The following is a 13,663-nucleotide window of genomic DNA, read 5'->3' as shown; positions in this document are numbered from 1 at the left end:
CAAGCAAGTAATGGTCAAGAAAAATTTCACAATGCTGAACTGTCTTGTCACCTCTCCTCAGACAACCAAAACATTTAAAATGAATAAAATGCCAGAAAGGAATGCTTTCAGTAAATTCCAAGAGGAATAATTAAAACCCCAGACTAAACCATTTTTTATTTTCAAGATTTTTCTCTTTTTTTCCTTATCCTTTTTCATTTATAAACAAGACCTAGTCTCATCTTCTCTAGGCCTGGCCTTAACCTAGTTCTTTCTTTTTTAACGTGTCATTTTATTTCTTTTTGCATTGTTTTGTGTGTTTTAGCTTTTTTCAATGTTTAATTTTTTTCCATCGGTGAAGCACGAGTAAAACGTTGCACATTCCTGTGAAAACAAAATAAAAAAGGCATTACTGGCAATGACTCACACTTAATGGGTTATAAAATCCCATCACAAGCACGATTAAAAAGAACCTACCCCATCTTAAACACTTGGGACTCCAGCAGAGTTGGGCACAGTCTTTTGAGCTGTCTCCTTGGCCTGGTGGGCTTGGAGCACAGCCACCGCCTCATCAACCTACAACAAATAATATTAACATTTCCATCACACCCACTATACTTTAAATCCTTCTGAATCGTTGGGAACACAGGCTTGAGTGTTCAGGTTGGCATCACATTTAAACTGACAAACTGTGACAAGCTGGACCTAAGCACAAACCTTTGAGCGCAGAGATTCCGGGGACTCCAGCATGTGGAGAAGCTCCGAGTTGTCGATCTCCAGAAGCATTCCTGTTATCTTACCGGCCAGGCTGGGATGCATGTTCTGGATCAGAGGGAACAAACGCTCACCTGGAAAAGAGAAAAGGATTGGTTCAAAGAAATCTGGCTGAGAAGAAGTGTAGCAGATGCTCTGGGTGTAATTCACAAGGAAAGCCTAGTAGGACATGCACACGTTGCTTAACTAGATGAAGGCATAAAAGACAGCGACGAGAGCAAGTCCACTCACCCAGCATCTGCTTCTGCTCCTGTGGTGGGGCAGCAGCGAGCATAGAGGCAGTCAGAGGCTCCTGGCCCTGGACGTGGACAGCAGGCTGGAGGACAGGAGGACGCGATTAGGAAAACACACAGGCACTGAACACTGGACGGCAGAGCCGAGCCATGGAGATAGGGGGGTGTACCTGCTGCATAGCCACCTGAGGCTGGGGGTTCATGTGCTGCTGGGGATTGCGGACTCCCGGGGCATACTTGTACTGGGGCACGCCACGCACGGGCGCAGAGGCAGCCGCCGCTGCGTTGATGGGACGAGGTCCCATGGCCTGGGCAGCTGCAGGGAGACACGACACTCTTACTTAGCTTCCCGAGTCAGCGTTCTCCTTATGTACCAGAGGAAATGCTTTCAGAATTTTCAGATTTTGATGTGAATGAAAAAGGCGGCAGTGTGCCAGATTGTGGAGCTGTTACTCACGAAGGCGCTGGGCAGACATCATGCGGGGCACCTGGGAGGTTGGTCTCATGGAGCCGAAGGTCTGGGGACGGGGGACGTTGGGACGCATGGCACCAGGCATGTTCTGGAAGTCTGCAGACATGTCACCGCAAAGTTATGGTACAGCGTAGCCTTGGGAAAAAAACATGCAACTGGCTGTGTGTGATCGTGGTTCGTGTGTTCCAGTGCAGTTGGTCAGACCACTCCTATTAGAGGCGGAGAAGGGTGCAACTCACGCTGAGGACGGACACCTTGGGTGGCCCAGCGCGGGCTGGGTCTCAGCTGAGCCATCTGGCCTGTAGGATAGTACGCAGCCCGATTCTGAGCCTGCAGAGAGAGCCCACACGGCAAACTTTAGACACGACCGAACAGGGAATGGTTCAAGAACACGACTCTGAACACGGGTTATGGCATGTAGTCAGATCATCCGAAACATTTGTATGGCAAAGTCGATTTATCCGTAGTACAAAATTATCCCCAGTGCCGACAGCACAGCCGTGGGGCCCATTTACTACGATGTTAATGTGGCAGCCATTTGGGCCAGTGCGATCCACAGAACAGAAAGCACTGAATTTGACTGGCTGCAGTGCCTATATACACAAGACACAGATCTGAGCTCTCCACTTGCGGGGAGGGCCAATCCAGGCCCAGTCCTTACCTGGGGGATGGCAGCCATGAAGTACCCAGAGGGAGGAGCAGGCTGGTAGGGGTTTATCACTGGGTTGGGCACGGCGCGAACGCTGGCCATCCGCTGCATGTACTGATTGGTGAGGTGTGCTTGCCGCTCTTCCTTGCGCTGGGCCAGCGCCACGTAGAGGGGCTTGGTGGCCACGATGCGGCCGTTCATTTCAGTCACCGCCTTGGTGGCCTCCTCCGGGGAGGAGAAGCACACAAAGCCAAAGCCTTTGCTGCGGCCGCCCTCCATCATGACTTTGGCGCTGGTGATCGTCCCGAAGGGGGTGAACTCCTTGCGGAGGCGCTCATCATCAAGGCCGTCGTCGAGGTTCTTGACGTAGAGGTTAACCCCCTGTAGGAAACCAAACTGTTAAAATCACAACACCACTGCACGAGGACGACCATTTGACATTTGCCAAATGTTGTCTGCAGTAGATATTTATCCCCAGCATCCACTGAGCAAAGACGTGGGGCCCATGGACTACAGTGTCACTGTGGCAGCAATTTTGGCCAGTGCAGTCCACTAGGGGTAGAAGCACTGAATTTGACAATGCTGCGTTGCCGGAATTGGCTTTGTGGCAGAATGCCAGAAAGTACAACAACTGGCCTGGTAGCGCGTCATGCGGTCCTGTTTCATCTGCTCAAACTTGCGCTTCAGTTCAGTCTGGCGCTCCATCTTCTTCTGGGCGCGGCCCACGTAGATCAGCTTGCCGTTAAACTCCTTCCCGTTCATCTCGTCTACGGCCTTGAGGGAGAAAAAAAACAAAACCATGCGCGTCAGTTGAATGGGCTAAACCGCTACGTCAATGTTAAGTGAAGGAGTGTTGTTTCAGCCGGTAACGTCGTTCAGGGATTCTTCATATTCACCTTCTGGGCATCCTCGTGGTGCTCGAAGCTGACGAAGCCAAATCCTCGTGACTTTCCACTGTCATCCGTCATGACTCGGATACTCATGGCGTTGCCTTGTTTTGGGGGGAGGGGAGGAGGGGTCAGTTTATCGATTGATAAAGAGCCTCCCAGCGTGGGGACTCCACCACTCCCATGTCAGCTGCCTCACCATATTGACTGAACACGTCCCTCAGCTTCTCCTCGTCCATATCCTCCCCAAAGTTCTTGATGTAGACGTTTGTGAACTCCTTGGCGCGGGCGCCCAGCTCAGCCTCGCGCTCTTTGCGGGACTTGAAGCGACCGACGAAACTGCAAAGACAGAGAGCATACTAAGGGTGGGGTGCAAAACGTCTCACCCGTATCTGACTTTAGTACTGACTTGGGTTTATTTAACAAGCCTAACACCTACAATAGGAAACGTAAACGGGGCAGTCAGTAGGGTCAGCAGAGGAAGACAATGTGTCAAGTCCAAAACAAAGGTATGCATGAACGCAGATTGAATCTGATGTTAGTGCAATTAGTCTTAAAAAAAAGAAAAAATATTAGATTTGTAAGTAGCCTTTTTGCACTAAAGCAAGTCAGCATTTAAGGTTTGACACACTTACACTTTTCGGTCATTGAGCAACATGCCGTTCATTTTCTCAATGGCCCTCTCCGCCGCCTCCTGAGTCTCAAAGTGCACAAAGCCGTAGCCCTTTGAGCCATTCTCATCACACACCACCTTGAAGGGGGAGACAGTGGTGCACATAAGCATCACAGGCATGCAAAACCACACTTGTTGCCCCTGGCCTGCTGTTGTTCACACATTTGCAGCCCAGTCTGTCCAGAGCAGCACTAAATAACTCAACATCTTCGAAAGTCATGTTTCTCTGCCTTCACTTGTGGAACAGACTGGACAGGTTAATGCTGCAAAGGTGAGAACGCCAGTTGAGATCAACCCAATGCAACATGCCACTATTTCAAATCCAACACCACATGACAGTAAATGACTTGCCTTGCAAGAGAGGATGTTGCCAAAGGCGGAGAAGGTGTCGTATAGGGCCTTATTGTCAATAGACTTATCCAAGTTCTTAATGAAGATGTTTCCGACGCCACTTTTGCGCAGGGAAGGGTCACGCTGGGACCACATGATACGGACCGGGCGACCCTTGATCACGTCAAAATTCATTGTATCTAGCGCACGCTCAGCTAAAGTGAGGGAAGAGAGAAATATTTTTTAAGCATGTTATGAATACATCTGTAACTATAGATAATCACATACTTCGTGAATAACATTGTTGTCTGTGGACATCTCTTAACCTGAATTGACAGTCATATTTTGATTAGATCATTCATTGATTGATTGTGGAATAAAAATAAATACAAGCCCACTACAATTGCCTCTAAGGAAACGTATCCAAACATGGATCCCCATGGGTGGTAAAAGTAAAGCAACCAATTATTCAGCCAATCTGGCAGGACCTGACCAGCTGCCGCTTAAGACACTTTGTACAGTAGCCTGTGCTGACAAACTACATGACAGACGAACAGGGGGTGAGGACATTTTGGCCGCAACGTCAAATACGATCATGGAATAAATGAATCCTAATGTTTAATTAATAATGTATCTATATGATCAATTATTATTTACTTTTGTAAACAATCTGTTAATCATAATATGGGATGGCGGCCCTAACCCTAAAAAGTAAATGTCCAGCAAGCCAACCACAATTAAGCAGCAACGTAGATCATTAGATTGCAATCCATTTGAACTTAACAGCTTCATAAGCAACATGAATTGTCCCTTACTGTACGGTGTAGTCCGTTTGTAGTCGTGTTTTATGTAAAGATAGCTAGACTAGCGCTCAAGTACGTTTTGGTGAGACAACGATTTATCGGGAAGTCACGTGGAAAAGGAACGCAGTAAGCTAAGCTAACGTTAGCCAACTAGCTACCTTACACAAACCACGCAGTCCAGATAGCTAGCTCTACCCAAGAAGTAAAAAATGACATCTACAACACTGTACTTTTCTTGGAACTTACCGTCTGCTGGCTGCTGAAAGTTTACATAGGCGTATCCAAGCGAACGCCTAGTGATCATGTCTCTGCATACACGGATGGACAAGATAGCCCCTGCGGGGCTAAACTTCTCGTACAGCATGGCCTCGGTCACGTCTTGATGCAGGTCCCCAACATACAGAGATGCCATCGGGTAACTAGGAGCACTCGGGTTCATTTTTGTTTCGGGTTTGAAACGTTATCTAGCTAACCTATCAACGGAACAAATAGCTACGAAGAGTTTAACTGAAAAAAAAATGCGTTCTGTATTCCAAAAGGTCTGTTACGTCGTTAGCAATTTAGCTCGGGCCGGTGTGGAATTTGTCAGCAAGCTAACAGGAGGTTAAAATGTTTAGGATGAAGACCGAAGTTACTTAGCTAAATCGGTGAAGATGAAATTCGTTCTGTTTGGGCTATTAAAATACGTAGTAACGGTCCAAATATCTAAAACTGAAATTAAACGAAAACAAAAGTTGTCGGCCTTGCTTGCTTCCCCTGAGCAGATGGTAATCAGTTGCGTTAGCTTTGTGCTAGCGACTCTCGTCGGTTTAAAATGTCGTTAAGTTCCGTCTCTTCTGGTACCGTCCAGTCTTTGAATGGTTGCTCCTGCTTCACCGATTTTATTACAAAGAGAAAAATAGATTTTTTACGTTTTTACGGTTTTTAACTTTTTTTTATTTTTTTAATTTTTTATAGAATGTGTGCCGAGCAAGCTCAGGAGCACACGCGCATTCACACAGCACTAACAGCCGGGGTTTAGGGGAATGCGACTGAGGAAGTGGAGTGATATATGTACTGTTGCCTACGTCACTTAAACGGACCACTCGCCTTCAAGCTTTCGAATAGGAGGCGTTTTTAGATTGCGGCTTCTCAACACATTTCATGTTGATTGGTCAAAAAAAAATCGCCTTGCAGTCGATAAAAACCAAGTCTGGCCCTGTGTCGCAAATCGCAGAGTTTTTCTCAGTACGCACTGCAGCTAGTGATGGGCATTTCGGCTCTTTTTCGTGAGCCGGCTCGTATGGCTCAGCTCACCAAAAAGAGCCGGCTCTTTTGGTTCCCGAACGGCTCTTCTCTCTTGTTTTAACTATGAATTTGACTATGATGGGTGTGAAAACAATTTGAATTAAATTATGAAATGAAATCATACTCGACCGTAACCACATATCTTTAAAAATGCATTGATTTATCATGGCTCTCCTCCGAGTTTTGACTACTCTCTGACTGTGTGAGTTGGCTCGGCCCTCCCTCATGCAGGATTGACAGGAACAGAATGTGAGGATGATCGTGTGCGCCTTTAAGACTACAAGTATTTTTTTGTTGTTCTTTGAATTAGTCAATTATTTTCAATACAATTAAAATTCATTATTTCATAATCATTTAGTTTTTATAGGCTGTATTAATCTATTAAAAATAGAGTCGGCTCTTCAGATATGCGAGCCGGCTCTTAGAGCCGGATCGTTCGCGAACGACCCATCACTAACTGCAGCTTCTCTTACAAAGTATGCGTACAGTTGGGACATACTACCTTGTCATATTATGCCGTTTTTTACTTTGACCACTTTGCTCATATATATTTTACTGCGGAACTGACCGGAGACGTGCATTTACTGTCTGAAGGGCAACCACAGCTGTTAATTTGACTTAATACTGTCTGTAGTTCAGTTAATTTGACCTATCTTCCGCTATGATGAGGATTGTGGGTCGATATTGAGGTTGAGGTAACCAAAATAATCTCACAATCAAGGATTAAAGAAAGCTAAATGAGGTTGGGTTGGTAAAAATGATAGATGGGCAACGTGGGCGGTGCACAAGGGCGGTTCTGGAAGGAGCGGGGAAGGGGAGGAGAGGACAGGGGAGGGCAGTGCCCTTGTGACAATAAACTTTGACTCCCTTGTGGCCCCCCTAAATGTACAGTAATTTCGTATATATAATTATATATTTTCGTATATATAATTGTATATATTTAGTTATAATTAGTATTGGTAAAAAGAAATCTGCATGTGGGCGCTTGTTTACACCATTTCTGAATCATATTCTATAAACTGTAAATTCAGATATTTATTGTGGAATTATACTGAGATTAATTTCAAACAGGGGCCTAACTTTACACCTGAAATAGCACACTAACTTTACATATTAACTATAGGATAAGCGTTTCTTTTATTTGTCCTGTTACTGACAATAGATTCTAATTGAAATTCTCATCCCCATAGAAAAAAGGTCAACAAATAAAAAAACTGATATTAAACAAAGTAAAACTTTATTAAAATGTTATCTTACATCATTGAGACATGAATAACTTTATTCCAAGTGTAGAAATTACAATGATCAGTTACAGAACATGTTAATTAAAAACAACATGAATATGGCCTCACATTTTACTGACAACAAATCATTGATTGGATGAATACAAAGCTAGAACAAAACAAATCTGCCTTTGTACTGGACCCCACATCCATAAATTAAAAGTAGATTGCTCAGTTTGAACTTCAATTCACAGGAATGAACCATAACCCCCTTCACACAATCATTTTAAAGTCCTTGATTAAACAATAATTCAATGTTTATTTTGCTCATAACAAAGAAAGCATGTTAGACTATACAGGGATGCATTGATTAAGGCAATATCTTCTTAAGATAGACATTTTATGTAAGGACCTGATCACACCCTATCCTAGATAAGAGTCACCTAGATGCAGCACATTAACCAAATTTAAACCGTTAGTGTATCCTCAAGTAAGCATGGGGTCTGTTCTGAGAGAATGTGTAAGGGATGTATACTGCATTGACAGTTTGCATTCATCAGGAATTGTAGGCTCTTCCAGCAGCCCTGAAAAAAAAACTGAGCCCCAGCCCGTTCTAACTTGTGTAGTTAAGACTGCATGTATGTAAGCAACATGTCAAAAGGCAACACTGCCCTTCAAGAGGGCGAGAGAAGTGGAATAATCACATTGCTCACAGCCATTCAGTCCTTTTCTATCCATACAAGGATACAGAGGGTGCAGGCTTCAGGTTTGGTTTGGGATTCAGGGCAAGAATCTTTTTTTGTTTTTGTTTTGCTTATGCTTCCACTCCCTCCAGCTCTGTAGGCAGGGGGGACTTGGGATGCTTGCTCTCAAAATGCTGCTTGAAGGTCTTTGGGTCTGGCATCTGTGACTATTATAAAGAGAAAGAAAACAGAAACGAAAAGAATACGAAAATGACAAAAATCATACAAAAAATACAATGGGCATTCTCTTTACATGCCAGTAATGCATGTCATGATATCTCTTTCACACCAGGATGTGGGTTTGACCATGTGTTATATTGTACGTGGGTTTACATATCAGTAATGAATTGTTGTGACCATTCATCTCAAAGTCCCTTTAACAGCAAGAGAAGGCCTTTTTGAAATCACTGATTAATTAGCACTTTTTCACTTTGTCCAACCTTCTTATTCTTGATGTGGACCAATAATCAACACGCTAGCCATTCATGGTTAAAATCATAAAGTACAGTGTTCAGATTAAATGCAAAGAGCCTAAGTGAGCATCACAGCAAGAAACTCACCCTGCAGACAGCACAGGTGAACACTAGGGCAGCCTTGGCAGCAGTCTTCTGGTCATGGCCTTTAGCCTTCTTGGCTTCAGCCTGCTTCTTGGCATTTTTCTGCTGAGATTGGATCTTCTGATGACCACGCGCCATAGCTTACCTAATGAACGAGGGTGACATGTACAAACCAATATGAGATCAGTAAAGGATTGTTATTTATTGTCATTAAATCAAGATTAGATTTTCCTTGTGTAGCTCATTTGAAACGACTGTTTGCAACCCATTCGTGTGATTAGCAGAGCACACTACTGTAAGATTTGGTTGAATACCAGTGAGGAACATGTATACACAAGTACAAACACCACAACTGGAGTTGTCTTTACATGTCACAGTAATGCTATTGATATCCCTTTCACATCAGAACCTGGGTTTGACCTCGTGTAATATTTTGAGTTGGTTTAACACGTCATGCTTCATCTACTAATGAGTAATTACTTATTAGATTGAATAACTGAACTTCAGAGGTCCGTGGTGTGTTGTTGTGAATTTGCATTTGTGACAGATTACTGCGTGTGTGCGCTACTAGCCAGTACTTCTGGCAACATAGGTAGCCTCGACATCTACCATTTCTATTCTTTTAGCTCATCTAGATGTGATGATACACTGTGTAGGCTAGATATGACACTACACGACATTATCAGATACTGTACCAACTAATCTAGCTATAAAGTTACCCTAAATAATAAGGTTAGCGAATAGCTACTCATCGATTTGCTAGGGGGGACATCGAAATTGACGATTTAGGTTTTGGGTTACTGACCAGCAAATGAGCTATTAGAAATGAAACATTCCTGGTTAATGTAACTAGCTTTGATCGTAAAATTGTCTAATGGAAAAGTAGCTAGCTAGTAGTTACACTGTTGTTAGCTCGACTAGGTAGCTAATGTTAGCTAACATGTTGACCAGTGAGTTAGAAATGCCAATGAAAGGGGCTTGACGCTAGCTTGCAAGCTACTGTAGTAGATAGTCTAAGAATATTAGCACAATTTACAGCTAGCAAACTTTTTTGAAAATCAGATGTCTGACTAGCGGTGTGAATCATATCATGATAAAAATGGGTACTACCCTAGCCAACGCCTGTGTTAGCGCTGTGCTAAACCATATGGTAGATCATAGCTAACGTTAGCTTTACCAAGACTATAGCAACATAGTAGTGCATTATTTATTTCAATATAAAGTGAACACTAAAGGCTACTATATGTGTATGCAATAACATTTGACTACAATAACCATACATTACCTTGGAAAGATAAAGGTAGATGTTTTTCAGCTCGAAGGCTTAACGCAAATCTTACAGTTGTGCTCACCTCCTACTCTCTCGGTTGTTGCTAGCTAGTAAAGTTAGTAGAGATGGCTAGGCGACTACTAGGCGCACGATGACACCCTCGCAGCTTACGCGCAGACCTTATTCTTCTTTGACCGCACATTTAGCTTTATTGCCAATAACAGTGCTTGATGTGATGGGGAAACGAAGCTTTGTGGTGCATTTGAAGCTTTTCAGTTATTTGTGTCAAAAATCGATTAATTACTAGAGGCGTTTTATCAACACAGTGTAGCCTACACTATCGACATCTGCTGGTTAAAGTAATAGCAGCAGCAACTTAAAAAAATGCTGACATCCCACACGCAAAAAGCGATGAAGCCTTGTGGTTTGTTGGAGTAGTCTATATAAAAATATATATATGTTAATTTTAGTATCCTAACATTAGAACTTTTCAATGTCGAAAATAAATGTAAAAAAATTGTTTCGAAGAGAAGTGCTTCATAGGCTTACTATAATTTTGAAGTGACCGACTTGATGTAAACCGATGTCTATGATATAAGTCTATGGTTGTAGCAGTAGCGCTAGTATTCTTTTGTTGACAGTGCTCGAATGGAAAAGTATCAAATTGTATTTGGGATTCCCAAACGAGTAAAAAGATTAAAAACAACGATTTGTTCACGAATTGCTCATCAGTAGGCTGTTGTGTACATTTTTGCTAGCATGTGAATTGTGCTAATTAGTTTTTACTTGTAGGTCTAACAGTTGTGTCTGAATATTTGAGAACAATTCCCCCACACTCAACTTTTCACAGATTTTTTGATTTTATAAAAAAAAAATGTGGCGGGCAAAAGTTGAAATTGGGTATATTACTCTTTCATTGGCCCCAGAACTCCTACACCCGTAAACCTCACTAGGGGGCATTGTGTGCTTGAAGATATAAAATATTCTGTCTCTGGTGGAGTTGGTAGCTTTACTGCAAAACGTGTTCAAGGTGTTGTGATATTGGACTTTTATTTTGGAAAGTATATTCATCTATGACAAATATGACTTTATTTGATCTAATTCAACCAAATCAACATTTTAATTACTACATAATACAATGTGATGTACTCATACATTTTCAAAAAGGTGACGTCCCATGACACACTTCAAAAAATGACCATAGAAATTGTCTATTCTGAAGCTCAGCATTAAGATTCAGATGTTATCCTAAAGTAAAGTACCTAACAATGTAGTGTGGTAAATATGTATATTTTTTGTATGTGCCAGACCAGAGAATCAAACAATATTACCAAACTGGACTCATTTCTAACATATTACGGTGAATATCCTTTCTAGTTCATGTGTCGTAACATTATTCATTCTTGTATTTGACTACATTCAGCATGTATGAAAATGTGTGCAACGCTCACTAACAGCTACATTACTTAATGACTTCACTAACTTCTTACAGACCTGAGAAAATAGATAAAAAATATCAATTTGATGTTTCTTTATGGTTTACATGAGATTAAGATTACATCATTAAACACAATAGATCCTGTTTGTGTCTTGCTTCAGATATGTGTTATATCTATATTAATTGTTGGACAAAGTAGCCTAAAAAATACATTTTCATATTTTCTGAGTCACTGGTATTGGTACAAAAAAAACCAATTGTTGCTATTTCCAAACACAGACTTTGGCCTCTTTTCCGACTAGGTGACCACACCTCCACTGAGTAAATGTGGAGTACAAAGAACTGTTCTCCATTCACAAATACATCATGTTCTTCAAGAGTTGATAGGGGACACCAGTTAATTATACCTTTGAGGACCATATCTTATCTATTTCTGTGCATGGTATGCGTTGTGTGTGTGATGTTAGTAGAAAATACTAGACCTACTACTGGAAAATAATATAAAATATAAATAACTGGAAAACGTATTAGTCTAAAACAGTTGTATTTGAGTGTGAGCAAATTGGATCCACTCTTACACTAATCATTTTAAAAGACATTCAAAAGTTATTTGGGGTGGGTCTTTTCATGGGAGAAATGTTATCATTGTGAGAAAAATCTCCAGATAGAGGCTTGTATTATGTTACACTTCTTTTCACATCATAAGAAAGAGAATCCTTACAGTCTTTTGTGAAAGGGGAAATTTCTCTCACTCTCTTTTTCTCTCTCTCTCTCTCTCCTTCTCGCTCGCTCTCTCAGAGAGAAGGACAGAGATTATGCCCCTTGTGACATAAGCCACACATCACCTAGGCTCAGTTCCTTACAGTTCCTCTGTCGCAGGTAACCATGCTGGTTAGCCTGGGTGGAGTTGTCTGGCCTTAGGGCCTGTGAAAGGAAATCTTCCAGGTGTCAGACATTCAATAGCGGTTGAGAATATTATCCTTGGATCTATTGTCTCTTGGGAAAAGCAAGGTTTGCCGCAGACAGCCTGAGATTTTCCCATTTGGGAATAAAGAGGGTTCTATGAAATATGAAAATAGTTACTTTGAAAAAAATCACATTCTTTATTTAACAATAAAGGAGGACATCGTCTTTAACTCCAGTACATTTTACCTTACAACACTTTTACAAAACCGATAAGGCAAAACACATGGACACGAATAAGGTTACAGTTAGTTTTATTTAGATGGGAAACATCCAAATTCACCTAGGTGGTTAAAGGAAGAGGAAGTCATTTTGTTGTTGTCCACTTCCTCTATACAGACCTGACGTCACGCACCCTTACACCTTCTTTCCCTCCCCTCCATTTCTAAACCGACAGGTTCCGCCGTCCAGTTTTGTGGTTGTTCCATCAAACCTGCTATAATGCTGTCTGACTAGTTTGGTAGAGCATGCAGTGACATTCAGGAAAACAACACGAGCAGTGTTCAGCTTCCCTGACCCAGCTGCTTCAAGTAGTGCTCTGTCAGCAAGAGATATCTGTCACAGAGATACCACTATCAGAAAGTGACATCAGGTTTGGGCTGACAAACAGATACACGCAGGTATCCCAGCCAAGTCCAGACAAGCACTCTCTCCCCTCTAAAATGCGAGGAATGCGGGATACACCTTTCACCTCTCTCTATCTACACACATACACACTCACCCTGTATACTCACTAACTCCTGCACACAGTCTTTAACAATGGAATTCTGAATATAAATGACTGCCCCTCAAATATGTGTCATGCCCATGCTTGTTGCTGCTGTGTCTAATACATAAAATTAAAAAAAGAATCATAGATTCCAGTGAACAGAAGTACTACTGAGTTAGGTCAAGATCATATGGCTGAGGTGTTATGTTATGTGTCTTGCATGTTTGTTTTGACAAACAACCATGGATAGTAATATGTTATCCAGTACAACCAAGAATATTAGTGAAATATTAGAGAAAATTACAGAAAACTATGTGTAATGTGTTACTGTCCCACAACCTTTAAAATCAGTCTATATTTCTCTCTATACTTTGCTCTACTTTCTCTCTCTCTCTTTCTCTGTTTTTGCCATATTAACTGTAATATACTGGGTCTGGTTTTAAGAAAATACCTTGCATGATGTGTGCTCAAGGACCCCACCTGTATTTATCTAGCAACACACACAACATGAACAAGTCCAGGTGTTCCTCTGAGTAAATTAGTAAAGGGAGCATAGTGATTGGCAAAACACTCAAACACAACATACAGTATAGAGTATATTGTCAGGCATCGATTAAGTAGCACATGAGTCGCAAAAACGTTAAATAACTGAGGCTTCTTGATCTATGGAGTG

At 42.0% G+C, this 13,663-nt stretch overlaps 2 protein-coding genes and 2 non-coding genes across 6 annotated transcripts; all 4 read right to left on the bottom strand.

Moving 5' to 3' along the window:
- Window positions 1-70: 70 nt before the first annotated feature.
- pabpc1b (poly A binding protein, cytoplasmic 1 b) lies at window positions 71-5,835 on the bottom strand. 2 transcript variants are annotated; one of them, XM_062486604.1, is made up of 14 exons: window positions 5,047-5,835; window positions 4,019-4,212; window positions 3,630-3,745; window positions 3,194-3,333; window positions 3,004-3,098; window positions 2,744-2,881; window positions 2,120-2,488; window positions 1,698-1,788; window positions 1,444-1,554; window positions 1,157-1,302; window positions 985-1,069; window positions 697-827; window positions 457-555; window positions 71-363 (listed from the first exon to the last, which is right to left on the bottom strand). In XM_062486604.1, exons 1-13 carry the CDS (start codon window positions 5,237-5,239, stop codon window positions 463-465), a joined length of 1,902 nt encoding a protein of 633 aa, XP_062342588.1. In that variant the 5' UTR covers window positions 5,240-5,835; the 3' UTR covers window positions 71-363; window positions 457-462. The 2 variants fall into 2 exon arrangements, with proteins under 2 accessions (XP_062342588.1, XP_062342589.1); XM_062486605.1 differs by having other exon boundaries at window positions 1,172-1,302.
- Window positions 1,914-2,047, bottom strand: LOC134007095 (small nucleolar RNA SNORA5). The gene has a single exon (XR_009927998.1). It is a non-coding gene; the product is annotated as a small nucleolar RNA SNORA5 (small nucleolar RNA).
- On the bottom strand, window positions 2,557-2,694 carry LOC134007096 (small nucleolar RNA SNORA5). Its single transcript, XR_009927999.1, has one exon. It is a non-coding gene; the product is annotated as a small nucleolar RNA SNORA5 (small nucleolar RNA).
- A 1,467-nt stretch (window positions 5,836-7,302) lies between the features above and the next one.
- On the bottom strand, window positions 7,303-10,236 carry znf706 (zinc finger protein 706). Of its 2 annotated transcripts, none has more exons than XM_062445859.1 (3): window positions 9,896-10,236; window positions 8,614-8,755; window positions 7,303-8,214 (listed from the first exon to the last, which is right to left on the bottom strand). In XM_062445859.1, the coding sequence occupies exons 2-3, from the start codon at window positions 8,746-8,748 to the stop codon at window positions 8,125-8,127; spliced, it is 225 nt and encodes a 74-aa protein (XP_062301843.1). In that variant the 5' UTR covers window positions 8,749-8,755; window positions 9,896-10,236; the 3' UTR covers window positions 7,303-8,124. The 2 variants fall into 2 exon arrangements, with proteins under 2 accessions (XP_062301843.1, XP_062301842.1); XM_062445858.1 differs by having other exon boundaries at window positions 7,303-8,220; window positions 9,896-10,216.
- Window positions 10,237-13,663: the final 3,427 nt, after the last annotated feature.

This window comes from Osmerus eperlanus, chromosome 20 (genome assembly GCF_963692335.1).
Source record: "Osmerus eperlanus chromosome 20, fOsmEpe2.1, whole genome shotgun sequence".
NCBI lineage: Eukaryota > Metazoa > Chordata > Actinopteri > Osmeriformes > Osmeridae > Osmerus > Osmerus eperlanus.
Note: the sequence above shows the minus strand (reverse complement) of the source record. Positions and strands in the feature narration are given on the sequence as shown.

Bases quoted from the DNA above. Each gene is read 5' to 3' on its own strand.
- znf706 (XM_062445858.1), bottom strand. From the start codon at position 8,748: ATGGCGCGTGGTCATCAGAAGATCCAATCTCAGCAGAAAAATGCCAAG. The intron at 8,221-8,613 runs GTGAGTTTCTTG...TCTTTATAATAG, and splicing joins TCACCTGTGCTGTCTGCAGG to TCACAGATGCCAGACCCAAA.
- pabpc1b (XM_062486604.1), bottom strand. From the start codon at position 5,239: ATGAACCCGAGTGCTCCTAGTTACCCGATGGCATCTCTGTATGTTGGG. The intron at 3,099-3,193 runs GTGAGGCAGCTG...CCCCAAAACAAG, and splicing joins GGACGTGTTCAGTCAATATG to GCAACGCCATGAGTATCCGA. The intron at 1,555-1,697 runs GTGAGTTGCACC...ACATGTCTGCAG, and splicing joins CCAAGGTGTCCGTCCTCAGC to ACTTCCAGAACATGCCTGGT.